The sequence below is a fragment of the Myotis myotis genome, unplaced genomic scaffold, assembly GCF_014108235.1.
Source record: "Myotis myotis isolate mMyoMyo1 unplaced genomic scaffold, mMyoMyo1.p scaffold_m19_p_8, whole genome shotgun sequence".
Lineage (NCBI taxonomy): Eukaryota > Metazoa > Chordata > Mammalia > Chiroptera > Vespertilionidae > Myotis > Myotis myotis.
Genome location: NW_023416390.1, coordinates 30,127,826 through 30,145,092, shown reverse-complemented (window position 1 = coordinate 30,145,092; position 17,267 = coordinate 30,127,826). Strand labels below are relative to the sequence as shown.

At 42.2% G+C, this 17,267-nt stretch overlaps 1 protein-coding gene across 14 annotated transcripts in view; it reads right to left on the bottom strand.

The window, feature by feature from the left end:
- The window catches only part of SP140 (SP140 nuclear body protein), a 77,208-nt gene that overhangs the window by 39,897 nt on the left and 20,044 nt on the right, over positions 1 to 17,267 (bottom strand). For 8 of the 14 annotated variants that reach the window (XM_036319476.1, XM_036319470.1, XM_036319467.1 and 5 more), the window contains 7 exons: positions 11,662 to 11,772; positions 10,784 to 10,867; positions 9,918 to 10,001; positions 6,055 to 6,138; positions 3,582 to 3,662; positions 2,390 to 2,470; positions 26 to 112 (listed from right to left, as the gene is read on the bottom strand). In XM_036319476.1, the coding sequence (XP_036175369.1) occupies positions 26 to 112; positions 2,390 to 2,470; positions 3,582 to 3,662; positions 6,055 to 6,138; positions 9,918 to 10,001; positions 10,784 to 10,867; positions 11,662 to 11,772 (612 nt within the window). The remainder of the gene's footprint in view (positions 1 to 25; positions 113 to 2,389; positions 2,471 to 3,581; positions 3,663 to 6,054; positions 6,139 to 9,917; positions 10,002 to 10,783; positions 10,868 to 11,661; positions 11,773 to 17,267) is intronic. The other 6 variants (XM_036319475.1, XM_036319478.1, XM_036319468.1 and 3 more) reach the window with 5 other exon arrangements.

Here is a 17,267-nt window from a genome sequence, read left to right as displayed (position 1 = left end):
CTCTGTTTCTTTAAGTCATGGTTACCTTGTCCATCGCAGGGTAGTGAGCTAGAGGTAAGCTCTTCAGATTCTCCTTCTCTATCCATTTGGGGAGCTTCTAGTTCACCAGATACTAAAGAAAAATAAGAAAGTTACAGTTTATGGATCCTGAGACAGTGATTAGGGAAGAGTTCCTGGTGCTCTCATGCAGCACACTGATATTCTGAGCTAAGATGGGCTGCTCCCTCAGAAAAAATATAACTGCTCCAATAATCACACTTCAGATCGCACAGAGCCATGATTTTCCTATCTTGTACACCTTATTCTGCTTCCTATACTTTTATTTTTCTACTTGCAGCCTTAAGAGAAATAAAGATTATATTCTTTCAGGAAAAAACTAACTGTACTTTGAAAATTGTATACGTATCTACCAGAACCACTGTTAAACTCAGGCCAATTGACTAATGACTGCTTACATCACCAACCACATCAGTTGCAGCCTTACACTTTGAAAATCAGCCAATCAGCAACAACCACACTCCATAAAGCCTGAATCTATGGCTAAATGCTAGTCTGTTTATAATCACTCCTATTTCTGAAACTCTGCAGTCCCTGAACTACATGCTTCCCAAAACTCCACATAAAATCAATAGTTTCCATTTTTGAAGAAACAGTGTCCAATAAATACACTGCCTCCTCCTACTATGTGCTTTGTTAAGCAAGAAATAAGTCCCTCTTTTAGCTTCAGATATTGTATATAGATGATCCCTTCACAGTGGAGATCCCACCAAGATCACCTTAAAGCAGCGGTTCTCAACCTGTGGGTCGCGACCCCTTTGGGAGTCAAAGGACCCTTTTACAGGGGTCACCTAAGACCATCGGAAAACACATATATAATTACATATTGTTTTTTGTGATAAATCGCTATGCTTTAATTATGTTCAATTTGTAACAATGAAAATACATCCTTCATATCAGATATTTACATTACGATTGATAACAGTAGCAAAATTACAGTTATAAAGTAGCAACGAAAATAATTTTATGGTTGGGGGTCACCACAACATGAGGAACTGTACTAAAGGGTCGCGGCATTAGGAAGGTTGAGAAGCCCTGCCTTAAAGACTTTTGCTTAGAAAGGCCCTGTGGCACCCTTGAACCAATAGGGGTAAATCCTCAGTCTCAACAACTACTTGAGCTCTAAGCAGTTTCATGAGCTCCTATTCCTGAATTTATCTTATTATTTAATGATGTGTATACAATTAGATGCAAAGTAATTAGTTGGACATTTGCTTTGGAAGTGTACCATTTAGCAAATATTTCGGTAATGTGCTTATTCTTTTACTACTTCATTACTCTCTCTTGTCTATTGTAAAAAGTCTTATTTCACATGTATTTGTTCTTTACTTTCCTGTGCTTCTTGAATGTTAGGAGTGATCCAAAGCAAATGGAAGGAGGCATAGACCTGATAAGTCCCTTATCCAAGCCAGTCCAAGAGACTAATTAATAGGTATAGGTCCATTAGACAGTTGCCAATTTGTACAAAGATATTTGGTCATTTTGTCTTGAGTCGCTCACCAACCTTTTCATGAAGGCACTTGACATTCTGTCAAATGGTAAAGAAAATAATTTTGTTTAATACATAATCTGAGGTCAATTATTATCATATAATTGACCATATGTCTCTTTTTAAATCTCTGCTTGGTAGATGAGCTCAGTACTCCATTTACATGCAGGACACCATTCACACTTATGATTGCATGTTGTGACCTCCTTGCTGTTTGTCATGAGCTTGTCTTTGCCAAAGCTACTATCTCCTACTGGCAGAACTCCACTTCCTTTTTGTACTCTCACTGTGATTCTAACTGTGGCACATCCTATATAATAAAAGGGTAATATGCAAATTGACCCCAACAGCAGAACGACCAGTCGCTCTGACATGCAGTGACCACCAGGGGCAGATGCTCAACACATGAGCTGCCCTCTGGTGGTCAGTGCATTCCCACAGGAGGAGCTCTGCTCAGCCACAAGCCAGGCTGTCGGCTGTGAGTGCAGTGGCGGTGGCGGGAGCCTCTCCCGCCTCCTGGGCAGCACTAAGGATGTCTGACTGTGGCTTAGGGGAGCAGCCCTAAGCCACAGTAGGACATCCCTGAGGGCTCCCAGGCTGCCAGAGGGATGTCTGACTGACGGCTTAGGCCCCATCCCCTGGGGAGCGGGACTAAGCTGGCAGGTGGACATCCCCCGAGGGGTCCTGGACTGCGAGAGGGCGCAGGCCAGGCTGAGGAACCCCCCCCTCCCCCGCCAAGTGCACAAATTTTCATGCACCAGGCCTTTAGTATCTTAATAAATGACAAAACTTCACAGACAATGATTTTGGGTTTCGGTTGGGAAACAATCTCCCCTTCCTTACCTGGCTCACGTCTGGGTGGGGAGCTCAAGTCTTCCTCAAGCTCTTCTCCATCACAGGGCTCCCAAGAGGCATTATTGTCCACTGCAGAAAGAGTTGAACTCCCTCAGAAGTCTCAGTACACAATGAGGAGGAAATGGAACAGCTGCTCCAAGGACCTCACCTGAGATCCAACCAAGCCTGGTCTGCCTCTGTTCCCATTTCATTTACCTCCCTTTCCTGCTATCTGCTTCTCAGTTACCTATAGACCTGTCTCCAGACATTTCTCCTCTGCATGAGGGGTATATTTGTGCATCTTTGATTTTGTGGGCTCTGTTCTCACTGACTTCTATCTCGTTGATTTTCTATCTTCTTTTTTCCTCAATGGTGATCTTGATCTCTTCTTTTGAGCTTATTTTCTCTAGTTCTATTCTCCCAGGTCTCTCCAATCCCTACACCAGAATTTAGTCCTTGGCTCACTGTCTGTATTTCTTCCCTCCCTATTGACATGCTTTATTTGTGAAGTAGAAGTGTCTCTGCATCAAGCCTTGTTCTTTCCCTGGGAGCCTGCAAGTTCCCCTTCGGAATCCAACTGTGTCACCACATTAACCCCCACCAGCCTCACACAGCCATCACTTGTAGTGAAATACTTGGGACATGGGTCTCTGCTCATCCTCCTACTTTGATCTTGGGGGAAACAAGTATCCCATTTCCTTATCTCTAAGGAGGGACAGTAACAGTTTCCCTGGTTAAGTCCTAAAGTTTTGTGAGGAAGTCACATTTGACCAAGTACTTTGAAAGAAAGAAGTGCTATGTAATCCAATAATTTTATGAAGAATATGTGGAAGAAAAACTGTAATTTAATCTTGAGACTCATTGGTTCTTTTTTTTAACAAGCAGATCTCGGAACCATGTTTCTTTTGAAGCCTACCCAAGGTTACAGCAACATACAAATATTTTTATTAATCACTAAATAAACACTACAGTTTAATACTTTATATAGAAAATAAAGGTGGGCAGAGTTAAAATCACAGTATTGAGTCTTTTGTATCAATAAGAATAAAGAATGTGAAAAATGAGATCTTCCCTTGGTATTCATCTACCACAAAATGAGTAGGTAACACACCTATTCTAACACTAAGGGTCCTGCTGTTCAGCTCTGGATTTAGCCTCCTGACACCCTGCAGCCAAAGGCTAGCAATGCCCCCTTCCTTACCTGGCTCACATCTGGGTGGGGAGCTAAAGTTTTCCTCAAGCTCTTCTCCATCACAGGGCTCCCAAGAGGCAATGCTGTCCTCTGCAGAAAGAATTGAACTTCATCAGAGGTCTCCGTATACAACCAGGGGGAATCATGGCAATAAAACTCATAGTGAACATGTGGGAAGCTCAGGTATCCCCTAATTGGGACTGTCCATGTCCCAGACCATCCTGGTCTGCCCTTTGCATTCACCTGTCTTGAAGATCAGCCCTCCTCTATCACTGTCCCCAGAGGCTGAGAACCATCCACTGTCTCCTCCCTTTAGTACATCTAATCTTCTACTTCTTTCCCAGCTCCATTGCCTTTGCACATTGTTTCCGTCTCTGTACTGTTTCCTGCTGCCAGTGTCCCTAGATGCTTCTAGTTGTTCATGATGTGTTTCTGTTTCCCTTGCTCCTATATCTTTTCTCTTGAGCTCCTGACACTGCTCTTTGTTGACTTTTCTCATCTCACTTATCTCCATCTCACTCTCTTTTAGGAAAGGCATCCTTGAAATAGTATAATATAACTAGATCAGGGAATGGGATAAGGAACAGAATAAGCCAAGGCAATACCACCAAACAAAAGAAGAGTTGTCCAAAGGCCCACATATAAAAGAAATATCAGAGCATTGAAATAACTGAAAATATTTATACTCACTAGAGATGAGGCAGAAGTCATAAGTTAGAGCCCCATGATGAATGGAAGGCAAAGAAATCCCCAAGAAGGAAAACTGATTTAATCTAAGGGCAACAAAGGTCACCAGGTTTATGTGGGAAAATAATATTCTCTGATTTACATCTTACAAATAGCAATCATGCTAATGTGAAGAAAATGGGTGGGCTGGGAGCAAGAGAAATGGGAAACTCCACACCCAGACGTGAGCCAGGTAAGGAAGAGGGGAATCCAACCCTGGAGAACGAGGAGTTTCTGTCTTATGAAATAAAATGTTGGTTTCAGTCTTGGAAGTGTCAGTTCCTGAAAGACATACAAATGGACAAGGTCTTGGGATAAATGCCATCAGTTCATAGATTGATGACCTTGGGAGACAAGTCTGCTTAGCAGACATGCTCTTCAGACTCACTCTGTTACTGGAGAGTAGCTGAGGGTGCCAGGGAGAAGAGCATTATTCTGAGTATGTTATGGGCACTACTCTACCTGGGGAGACCTTAATCTGAAAACTCACTACTGCCATGCCCACTTTTGCTGGAAGATGCTTCTGTCTAGTGACTTGTACTTGAGCCTTACAGGATTCCAACTCCTCTCCTTTGCTCCTTATATAGCAGTTTTCACTCTTTGTTGATTCTAAAACTATTTTGATAGAACTCTTTTTTTCACGTAGTTCCCTTTGTGCTTCCTTCCACATTACTTTATTATTATTTTGGGTATTTATTAGCCTCTCTATGTAATTTTTCTGGTTTTTATCTCTGTATCTGATTTCTTTATTGAAATTATACCTTTTCTACTTTGTCTGCCAGTTTCTTCTTTTCTATCTCTGAGTCTGGATGCCTGTAAAAACTTCCATTATCCTATCTAATAAAGAGGTAAGATGCAAATTGACCATCACTCCAACACACAAGATGGCCTCCCCCATGTAGACACAAGATGACTGGCAGGGGAGGGCAGTTGGGGGGCATCAGGCCTGCAGGGGAGAGCTATTGGCGGTGACCAGGCCTGCAGGGGAGGACAGTTAGGGGTGACCAGGCTGGCAGGGGAGCAGTTAGGCATCAATCAGGCTGGCAGGGGAGTGGTTAGGAGGTGATCAGGCTGGCAGGCAGAAGTGGTTAGGGGAAATCAGCCAGAAATCCAGGATTGTGAAAAGGATGTCCGACTTCCGGTTTAGGACCCAGACTGGAGAGGGTGCAGGCTGGGTTGAGGGACACACACACCCCCTATGCACAAAACTTGTCTACCGGGCCTCTAGTTTTATATATTTTCCTCATTATCACAGGTCCCTTCTCCCAACTGACAACAATTTTTCCATTTCACATGGACCACAGTGCCAGAGAGCCTTCCCTAATCAGTTCTATCCTAACAGTCTAAAGAGCCTTTCTAAATTGCGAGCCTCTCAATCATTCACAAAACTTATTTCTGTGTTCCTGGTATTTCCAGAAGAAGGCTGAAAATGATCTCCTTACCTGATTTGCCATAACTTGCTTCTATCTGCATTTTGCATGCATTTAATGAAATTGTCCAGGCAAAGGCCCCAGCCTGCCTTTGGCATATTCTGTCTTTCTCTGTTCTCCATGAAGGGATCCCCACTCCTCCCAGTAGTGAGCTCACCTTTATTCTTTGTCTCTCTCACAGTTTGGAGACAGCAAAACAACCCCATCTGCATGAATGTGAATGTGAGGACGAAGATGGGAGGTTGGGGAAAAGGAGAGATTTTTTCCCCCTGCTGACCAGAAGACAAAGATATATCGAGGAAGCTGGGAATTTAAATCATAATTACCTTCTCCCTCAGCAGGTTGTAGTCTAAGTACCTTCTGTACTTCTCCTCCATTAGTCATTTCTGAAGCTTTGAGATCACAGGTCACTGCAGAGAAACAAGAACATGATGGACCCTGGAGGGCGATCAGAAACAAACCTCAGGGTGTTTGTGCCCACCGTGATGAGGAAGTGGTGAGTCTTCCCCAAACATGGGTCCTGAGAGCCATGCCATCTTGTTCTGCTTTTTTGCCATCATATGACACCTCCTTCTCTCTGATTCTGTGTCCTTCCTACTGCTCTGCATCCATGCATTTCTGTTACCTCACTGTGCATTGTTTTGATAGTCAGCTTCTTCTCCCCATCTCTTCTTTTTGGGTCTAGTTTTTAGCTTTTGTTTTTTCAGGTATAGCATGTCATTTCTTCAATTATGTTTTCTATCTCTCTGATTCCAGATCTCTCTTAGCCCAGGTGGTTGGAGCATTCCTATGCTCACTCAGGGGTTTCCCTCCCCTACCCAATAACATTATTATTTTTCCTTAATTAAGGTCTTACATTGGAATCCGGGTGTACTACATGGGAACCTGCAGAATTCCTAGACTTCCTGATTCTCTTTTGACCCCCCCTGAACACCTGCAGGCTTCCCTAAACTGTCACCCTCGGTGACACACCAGGAACTCTTGTGCCACTCTTCCTTTTCTACTTTGACCTTAAAAACTGACCTGCATGCTGCATGACTTTCTGTGCTTTATATTTCCTTGTCCATGAAATAGAGTTACAATAACTTGCGAGGCTGTGTCTTAGGTTTTGTAAAGGTTAAAGGTCTTGCACAATCCAATAATCTGACAGAGACTGTCAGAAACCTTGCATCCTTGTCTTGCACACCTGTTCTTTCTCATTTTCACCCTTTCCACCTGTCTCTGCGTCTCCTATTTCTACCTCTGATTGTTGCTGATGGAATCTCTTGGCACTTCTCTTTGTCCCAATTTGTTTCTTTTACCATGTCTGTTCCCACCTCCCTATTCTCCCTCCTGCTTCCCTAAGCCGTGTGTTATGTCTTTTCCCATCTGATTCTGCAGCTTTCCAGAACTATCAGTCAGAAAAGGCACCTTTGAGATAGTATGTAATTTCCACATAAATTTATCGAATTAATGAGCAGAATGGAAAGCAGAGTGGGGCAAAACAAACAAACACTGGTTCCTGGCACAGAGCTACACATGTGCAAAGGCTCAGATGAGAAAGCGTAGTCAAAAAATCAAAATTCCTGGCATTTACCCAAAGTTTTGAAGTGATAGCAGGGGACGCAGGAAAGGAAAAGAAAGAATTGGTATTTCTCTATACCAGTGGTTCCCCACCTTTTTTTTGGCCATACCCTACCTAAGCATCTGTAAAATCCTAATGCCTCTCCTGTGACCTATGATTCTTATTATTCAAAAAGTGAACTCCTATTCACATGGAGGAAACCTAAAAGTCCATTAACTTGGTCTAAACAAGCTTCCAAAAAACATGGCATCCACGAAAGAGAAAAATAAAAGAACAAAAGGAAAGTTGAAGTGCTGAGGAAGAAATCACTAAGAAATTGTTTTAAAAAATAATATGAAGTGATATGAAAAAATAGCAAATAAAGTTTCAAAACATATAATAGAGAACTGAAATGCATAAAAATGTCACAATATATATTTATATACTGTATATGAGGGCCCGAGAACCATAAGAAATGCAAAAACTTCACTGTTAATAACTCACTCTCAATTGCCCCCCTTAAAAATAAAATTGCCCCCCTTAAAAATAAAATTGCGAGAGAGAACCAAGATGGCGGCATAGGTTAACGCCGGAGTTTGCTGCCTTGAACAACTACTTCAAAAGTGAAACTAAAAGACGGAACGGACATCACCCCGAACCACAGGAATGCTGGCTGAGTGGAAGTCCTACAACTAGGAGGAAAGAGAAACGCATACGGACACTCAGAGGAGGCGCAGTGCTGAAGTCAAATTCTGAGGTGCGGAGTGCGCGGAGCGGGCTGGCGGCGGAGGGCGCGGTTGGCGTTTTCAATCGGGAGGGAGTCGCAGACTCTGAGCTCCAGATACGGGCGAGTCTTTAGGGACCCAGACTCAAACGGGAGAAGTGGGACTGTCTGGCTTCGGTCAGAGCGAGTGCAGCTTTCTCTCCGAGGTTTGCAGTGGGTGCTGGGACTCAGAGAGGCAGAGCCCCTGGAGACAGGACTGAGAGCCGCCATAACTGCTCTCTCCGGCCCACCCTGTTGATCCTGTGCGACCCGCCCCACCCAAGCCCTGCACAGAGGCATTTGCCGGATAGCCTCAGGCAAAGGCCAGATTAGCACCTCCCTAGAGGACAGAAGTTCTCTCACTGCAGACACAGCTGATTCTCATAGCCACTTGGCCTGGAGGTCAAACCCTCCCTGGAATTAGCTACAACAATCAAGGTTTATAGGACTGCGCACAAAGACCACTAGGGGGTGCACCAAGGAAGCATAACAAAATACGGAGACAAAGAAACAGGACAAAATTGTCAATGGAAGATATAGAGTTCAGAACCACACTTTTAAGGTCTCTCAAGAACTGTTTAGAAGCCGCCGATAAACTTAATGAGATCTACAAGAAAACTAATGAGACCCTCGATCTTATATTGGGGAACCAACTAGAAATTAAGCATACATGGACTGAAATAACGAATATTATACAGACTCCCGACAGCAGACCAGAGGAGCGCAAGAATCAAGTCAATGATTTGAAATGCGAGGAAGCAAAAAACACCCAACCGGAAAAGCAAAATGAAAAAAGAATCCAAAAATGCGAGGATAGTGTAAGGAGCCTCTGGGACAGCTTCAAGCGTACCAACATCAGAATTATAGGGGTGCCAGAAGATGAGAGAGAGCAAGATATTGAAAACCTATTTGAAGAAATAATGACAGAAAACTTCCCCTACCTGGTGAAAGAAATGGACTTACAGGTCCAAGAAGCACGGAGAACCCCAAACAAAAGGAATCCAAAGAGGACCACACCAAGACACATCATAATTAAAATGCCAAGAGCAAAAGATAAAGAGAGAATCTTAAAAACAGCAAGAGAAAGAAACTCAGTTACCTACAAGGGAATACCCATACGACTGTCAGCTGATTTCTCAACAGAAACTTTGCAGGCCAGAAGGGAGTGGCAAGAAATATTCAAAGTGATGAATACCAAGAACCTACAACCAAGATTACTTTATCCAGCAAAGCTATCATTCAGAATTGAAGGGCAGATAAAGAGCTTCACAGATAAGGAAAAGCTAAAGGAGTTCATCACCACCAAACCAGGATTATATGAAATGTTGAAAGGTATCCTTTAAGAAGAGGAAGAGGAAGAAAAAGGTAAAGATACAAATTATGAACAACAAATATGCATCTATCAACAAGTGAATCTAAGAATCAAGTGAATAAATAATCTGATGAACAGAATGAACTGTTGATTATAATAGAATCAGGGACATAGAAAGGGAACGGACTGACTATTCTTGGGGGGGAAAGAGGTGTGGGAGATGTGGGAAGAGACTGGACAAAAATCGTGCATCTATGGATGAGGACAGTGGGTGGGGAGTGAGGGCGGAGGGTGGGGCGGGAACTGGGAGGAGGGGAGTTATGGGGGGGAAAAAAGAGGAACAAATGTAATAATCTGAACAATAAAGATTTAATTAAAAAAAATAAAAATAAAAAAAAAATAAAATTGCCCCCCTTAAAAATAAAATTGCCCCCCTTAAAAATAAAATTGCCCCCCTTAAAAATAAAATTGCCCCCCTGTGGGGCGTGTGCCCCACGTTGGGAACCACTGCTCTATAATGACAAGAAAGTCAAGCTTTAATTACAAAATAGAGCATTTAAATACTAATTACCGTCTCCATCATAAGGCAGTAACTTGGGCATTTCTTCTATTTCTCCTCTTTCATCCATTTGTAGATCACCAAGTTCCAAGGGCACTAAAGAGAGAAACAGGACCATGATGAACAATTGAGAGTCACCTGAACTCTACCTCGACGTGGTTATGTCCAGAGTGCATCAGAGCTCTGATGTTCAGAGTGTGGGAGAACTGCTCCTTGGGGATAAAAGCATGTTGCACCAAAAAAAAACTTTGCTCTGAACCCCTGAGCACTTTGCTAGGCCTGTTTCCCTTTCTCCTCTTTTTTATCCCTCATCCCTCTGACCCTATTTCTACACATTGCTGCATCTGCACGACGAGGCTATTTGTGGATCCCTTTGACTATAACTTTCTATCCCTGACTTCTACCATCTCTGCATTTCTGTCTTCTTCCTCCATGATATTCTTCAGCTTTTTGCTCCATTGTAGTTCTACTTATTCTTTTAACTCACTTCCTCTTTGTTTTTCCTATACATAGTATTTCATTATTCCCATTCAATCCCTAAAGAGTGAGTTTAAAATTCTCTTTCTTCCCAAACTCTAAACTGGTAGTATTTAGCTTTCATATACATTTAGATCAAATTCAGCTTAATTAGACAACTCCATTGGATTCCACAAATCTACATATTTATTATTTTGTGCTCTTCAATTGTCCTCCCAGGAGACCCTTCATTAAGGTGCTGACTCCTCCTTTCCTCCTTGCCTCCACATGCCCAGGGAGAGCAACCAGAGAGAAAGAGAAAAAGTGTGAGCTTATGTCTGAGGGAAGGAAGGGAAGCTTCCCTTGGATACAGAAAGTCAAACAAATATAGTGAGGTATTTAGTCATTTACAGCATGATTACCTCCCCCATTGACTGGAAGCAGTTTTGGTATCTCTTCAGAATCACCTTCACTAGTCCTTTGGAAAGCTTCGTGCTCACAGGAAACTGAAGAGAAACATGGAAATGACCAACCAGTCATGGTGACCTGGGCATAAACTCAGAGAGCTCAGCTGAATTCCGGTCGTCCATTCAACCAATCAGAGTGTAATATGCTACTGATATGCTAAGCCCGCTCAACCACTCCCTATGATGTGCACTGACCCCCAGGGGGCAGACAGTTGACTGATTGATCAGTTGCTATGACATGCACTGATGACCAGGGGGCAGATGCTCCAACTGATAGGTTAGCTTGCTGCTGGGGTCCGGCTGATCAGGACTGAGGGAGATGGGCCGGACACACCCTGGAGCCCTCTTGCAGTCCCTCCCCAGCTGGCCAACCTCCTGCGTCCCTTCCCAGCCCCGATCATGCACCAGTGGGGTCCCTTGGCCTGGCCTGTGCCCTCTCATAATCCAGAACCACTCAGGGGATGTCAGAGAGCCGGTTTCAGCCTGATTCCACAGGCCAGGCCGAGGGACCCCACTGGTGCATGAATTCATGCCCCGGGCCTCTAGTAACATTATAAACAAAGAGCATAATACTTAGTTTTTATTCTGTAGGGAATAGAAAGGGTGGGTAGGTATAAATTCAAGTCTTTAGTATTAATAGATATAAAAAGCACCTTCTTTCTTTACATATTTGCACTAGAATATACATTTAGAAACATTAATATGACTCATGAAGTTTTATGGCACACTGAATCTTTTGACAGTGGAATGTGTTCACAATTTGACGCATCAGGAAATGCCACTTCTGAAGTTAGCCACCTGCAGCCCAGAGCTGCCAATTTCCCCTTTCTTACCTGGTTCATGTCTCCGTGGGGAGCTCAAAGCTTCCTGGGGCTCTTCTCCATCACAGGTTACACAACAGGCCTTTCTGTTCTCTTCAGAAAGAATTGAAATTCCACTGGCATCTCAATTTATGACCAAGAAGGAATCACCACAAGAAAATAACGAGAAAACCAAGAAGGTTGATAATCTGGAATGCCCCATTCTGCAAAATGACCCGACCTAAAGGTTAACTTTGCTTCAGTAGTTTTCCTACAGATTGAGAATGATTCACTCATCATGGGGAAAAGTTCTCATTCTCTTTATTTTCCCTTCCCATTTCATTCTGTACATTTTATCAAGATCTGCCTGTTTCTTTCTGCTGGTGTCTCTTGGAGTTTCTCTTTCTCTTGGTGTCTTTCTCTCCTCTCCTCTGCTCCTTTTGTCTCTTGCTTTCTGTGATACTGCTCTTTCTCTCCTACCCTTTGTCTCGCAATTGTTCTTTCTACCTCTCTCTCTCTCTAAAAAATAAAATAAAGTCTTCTCTGAGAGAGTCTGTTTTAAACAAGTTTTAACCAGACTAGAAAGGGTAATTGGATGGTAGTGGAACAAAAAGACTGTTCTAAAAAGACATATGAGAAGGCTCAAAAATGAAAGAAAAATGTAACAATTAAAATGATTTGGAAAGAAGGTTTTTGCTATGTTGAATAGTGTAGGAGGCAAGTAATGAGGCTGGGGAAATAGGCAGTGGCTCATTGTGAATGACTCTGGATGCCGCTGAAATACTTACTTAATCTTCATCTATTAATAAGGTAAATACAAAAATAATACAATCTAATTTTTATTTTCAAATGTTCTATCTAGCTAAAATGTAAAGAACTTATTTCATGGGAGCAAGATTAGAAAGAGGAGATGAGCAGGTGGCTGTTGTTCTGAGAACCATGACTCAGATCTGGATTAGAGACTTGTGCATGGGGATGTGAGAGAAGGACAGGTGGGAGATATTCTGAAAATCAAATGACTAAGTTAAGCGGGACACGGGCATGTACTTGAGGGCAAGAGCAGTCATGGTGGCTCCTAGGTTTGAAAAACCATGGGACAATAATGATCCCTTACTGAGAGAAGAATGCTGAGCAGGGCTTAGGTCAGGGCTTAGATCTCTGCTATGGAATCATGTGCACTAATAAATGTTACAAAGAGAACTCTTTTAATACATCCTGACAGCTGCAGAAAAAAAAATTATATTCCTAAAATATGAGAACCTAATATATTGCTTTATTTAGAGTCTGACTATACAAGAGAATTTTAAAACATAAATACCAGACTTTTAAAAAATATTTTATTGGTTTTTTACAGAGAGGAAGGGAGAGGGATAGAGAGTTAGAAACACTGATGAGAGAGAAACATCGATCAGCCTCCTGCACACTCCCCACTGGGGATGTGCCCGCAACCAAGGTACATGCCCTTGACTGGAATCGAACCTAGGACCCTTCAGTCTGCAGACCGACGCTCTATCCACTGAGGCAAACCGGTTAGGGCCAGACTTTTATTTTGTCAGATTCAGTTCCTTTGCTAGATCCTTAAGCCAGCAATGCCACTATTCAAATTTATATTTTGGAATTTCTGAGTTAGTCATAAAAACCAGTCTTATTTTGTATGTTTTACTTCTGTACTTTATTATTTCATGTTTTATTGATTTTAAAGAGAGAAAAAGAGAAAGAGAGAGAGAGAGAGAGAGAGAGAGAGAGAGAGAGAGAAAAGGAGAGGGAGTGAGGAAGAACCAAGATGGCGGCATAGGTAAACACCTGTACTTGCTGCCTCCCACAACCACATCAAAATTACAACTAAAATACAGAACAACTATCATCCAGAACCACGGGAAAGCTGGCTGAGTGGAAGTATTACAACTAGAGAGGTAAAGAAGGAAGTACACTGAGACTGGCTGGAGGTGCAGAGGCGTGGAACAGGTTGGCCTGACACCCGGTTGTGCTGCTTCTTTAATCGGGAGGGAGATGACCTCTGCAGAGGCTGCCTGGAGGAGCAAGGGATCCCAGCCCCACACCAGAGCCCCAGCCCAGGATCCCAGAACTGGAGAAAGAAGTCCCTACCGTCCTTAAGAACTACGGACTGTAAAAACCAGTGTGAATTGGGGCTGAGTGACACACAGGCTGCTAGAGACCCAGCTGCTCCTCTTAAAAGGCTGGCACCAGGAACTGCATTTACAAGCTCCCACTTCCTCTGAGCTCCAGTGCCAGGCAAGGCTCTGGGAAACCCAGACACATAAGGGGAGAACTGGACTGTCTGGTATTGGGGCAGGAACTCGGGGGCAGCTTTCTTCCCGATGGAGGTGCTTAAAGGGGTCATTGTTCTTGTGCTGAGACTTCCCCGATGCAGGGCTGACTGGTAGCCATTTCTGTTTGCTCTGCCCTGGTGATTCCCTGAGACCCAGTCCCACCCAATTTACAACCTCCAAGCTGTGCTCAATGGATTTTGCATATGAATAGTTTGTCCTTTCTCAGGCTGAAGCTGGGTCAGGGAGCCCCAAACCTATCAATAAAAGTCCCAAGAACCAGCACCAGTGCAAGCCTGCCTTGCTTCACAGTTGGGCCTCATCTGGGCATTTCCAAACCCAATACAAAGAGGAGGAATCTGCAAATTTCTCTGTAGCTCCTGTTGGATGGCCCCAGGCAGTGGCTGACTTTGTACCTATCTGGAGACCGAAGAGCCAGTGTACCAGTGGTCAGTGTGAGACCACACCAGATGACAACTCTTCACATCCATAAACATCACACTCAAGGGGCAGACTCAGTGAGCACCAAAGCCCCACTAAAGCAAGTCCTGCTCCATAAGGGTGACTCCTGCACAGCAGCTCTCCCACTGTAATCATAGCTGGTCCCCACAGCCAACTGGCCTGGAAGTCAATTCCTCCCAGTAACACCAACAGCAATCAAAGCTCAACTACAACAAAACTGTGCACACAGCCCACAAAGGAGTGCACCAAGAGTGTCTACTTCAGGTGATTGGGGAGGCTGAGCCACTGGGTCCATAGGACACCTACTACACAGGGCCACTCTATCAACTCAGGGAGACTTAGCAGCTACCCAATACACAGAAACAAACACAGGGAAGCAGCCAAAATGCGGAGACAAAGAAACATGTCACAAATAAAAGAATGGAAGAAAGCAAACTACTGGATATAGAATTCAAAAACCATTGTTATAAGGTTACTCAAGAATCTTCTAGAAACCTCTGAGGAACTTAGTGAGACTTTCAAGGATCTTAGTAAGAATGCCAAAAAAATAAAAAATAAAAATAAGGAAAAGAACCAGTCAGAAATTAAGCATACACTGACTGAAATAAAGAATAATATACAGAGATTCAACAGTAGATTAGAGGATCCTGAGAATCAAATCAATAATTTGAAATATGAGGAAGCAAAAAACACCCAACTAGAAGAGCAAAAAGAAAAAAGAATCCAAATATATGAAGATAGTGTGAACTTCAAGTGTACCAACATCTGAATTATAGGGGTGCCAGAAGAAGAGAGAGAGCAAGATACTGACAACCTATTTGAAGAAATAATGACAGAAAACTTCCCCTATGTGGTGAAAGAAATAGACTAACAAGTCCAGGAAGTACAGAGAACCCCAAACAAGAGGAATCCAAAGAGGACCACACCAAGATACATCATAATTAAAATGCCCAGGGCAAAAGACAAAGAGAAAATCTTAAAAGCAGCAAGAGAAAAACAGTTAATTACCGACAAAGGAGTGCCCATACAACTGTCAGTGATTTCTCAACAGAAACTATACAGGCCAGAAAGGAGTGGCAAGAAATATTCAAAGTGATGAATAGCAAGAATCTTCAACCAAAAATACTCTACCCAGCAAAGGTATCATTTGGAATTGAAGGTCAGATAAAAAGCTTCACAGACAAGAAAAAGCTAAAGGCGTTCATCACCACCAAACCAGTATTATATGAAATGCTGAAGGATATTCTTTAAGAAGAGGAAGAAGAAGAAAAAAGGTAAAGATAAATAATATGAACAACAAAGTGACAACAAATACATATCTGTCAACAAGTGAATCTAAAAGTTAAATGAATAAAAAATCTGATGAACAGAATAAACTGGTGAATGGAATAGAATCCGGGGCATGGAAATGGAACAGACTGATGATTCTCAGAGGGAAGGGACTGTAGGGGGTGTGTGGAAGAGATTAGACAAAGATCTTATATGCATGTATGCATTACCTATGGGCAAGACAATAGGTGGCGAGGGCTTGGGGTGGGATGGGAACCGGGTGGAGGGAAGCTATGGGAAGAAAAAAAGAGGGACATCTGTAATAATCTCAACAATAAAGATTAATTTTAAAAAAAGAAAAGGAGAGGGAGAGAGAGAGAAATATGGATAAGAGAGAGCTCACTTCTGTACTTTAAATGAGCAAAAACTGTCCCCCTTTTCATCAATGCTATTATTCTGAATAAATTTTCCACTTTAAATCAACTAAATTCTAAAAGGGAGAGAATTCATCAGGAATTTGAAAACTTAAGTTTTAGAAATATTTTGCATAAAGGCTGTATCATTGGAATTAGTGGGAAGGCTTACTTGTTATTTTGAGGCTACAGCAGTCATTTAGTGTTTATGATTAGATTAGTCTTGCAGTCATACCTTATAATTCTTAACATCTCAAAAAAATAGTGAGAAGCTTTGAGTGCCAGCAAAGCCATTTTGTCACTCCATAAATCAACATTAAAAATAACGTTCCATTCCTCTATCTGTAAAACTTTCACATTTTTCTTTTCTCATATTTCTTTTAAATAAAATTTCTCTTTATTAGTCTATATGCTTTCAGGTCTAGAATTGCCTCATTTAAGGTTCTTGAAAAAATTCAAGTGCAGATCTCTATCAGATCCCTGGTCCTCAGGTCCATGTGTAAATGGAATCTGAGATAACCTGGGTGGAGATTTGGAATATTCAGGAAAATCCAGTTGCAATCTGAGTATTTTGCAAGGGCAACTTTGATAATTAAGGACAGTTCCATCTGAAACCTCACAGCTAATGTGGTCAACTCTTGTACCCAAAGATGCTTATACCTCAAACCTACTATGTCCTAGTCCAGTGATGGCAAACCTATGACACGCATGTCAGAGGTGACACGCGAACTCATTTTTTTGGTTAATTTTTCTTTGTTAAATGGAATTTAAATATATAAAATAAATATCAAAAATATAAATCTTTGTTTTACTATGGTTGCAAAGATCAAAAAATTTCTATATGTGACATGGCACCAGAGTTAAGTTAGGGTTTTTCAAAATGCTGACACGCCGAGCTCAAAGGGTTTGCCATCACTGTCCTAGTCTGTGCCTCTCTTTCCATTATCCTCTTTCACTCTCAACCTATTTTCCATCCATTTTCCTTTCATTCTTTTTCCACGTGTTGCCTTTGTACTTCTCCCCAACTTTCCCTATTTCTTAGTATTTCTTTTCTTCTCCATCTTTCCCTTTCTAGATGTTTTTCTCTCAATTTTGATCTCTTGTCATTGAACAATTTCTTTTTTGTTTATATGTTCTATGATGTCTTATACTTTTTCCTTTTTCATCTATCTCTGACTTTACCTTGACTTTCTGTCTGCCAATACTG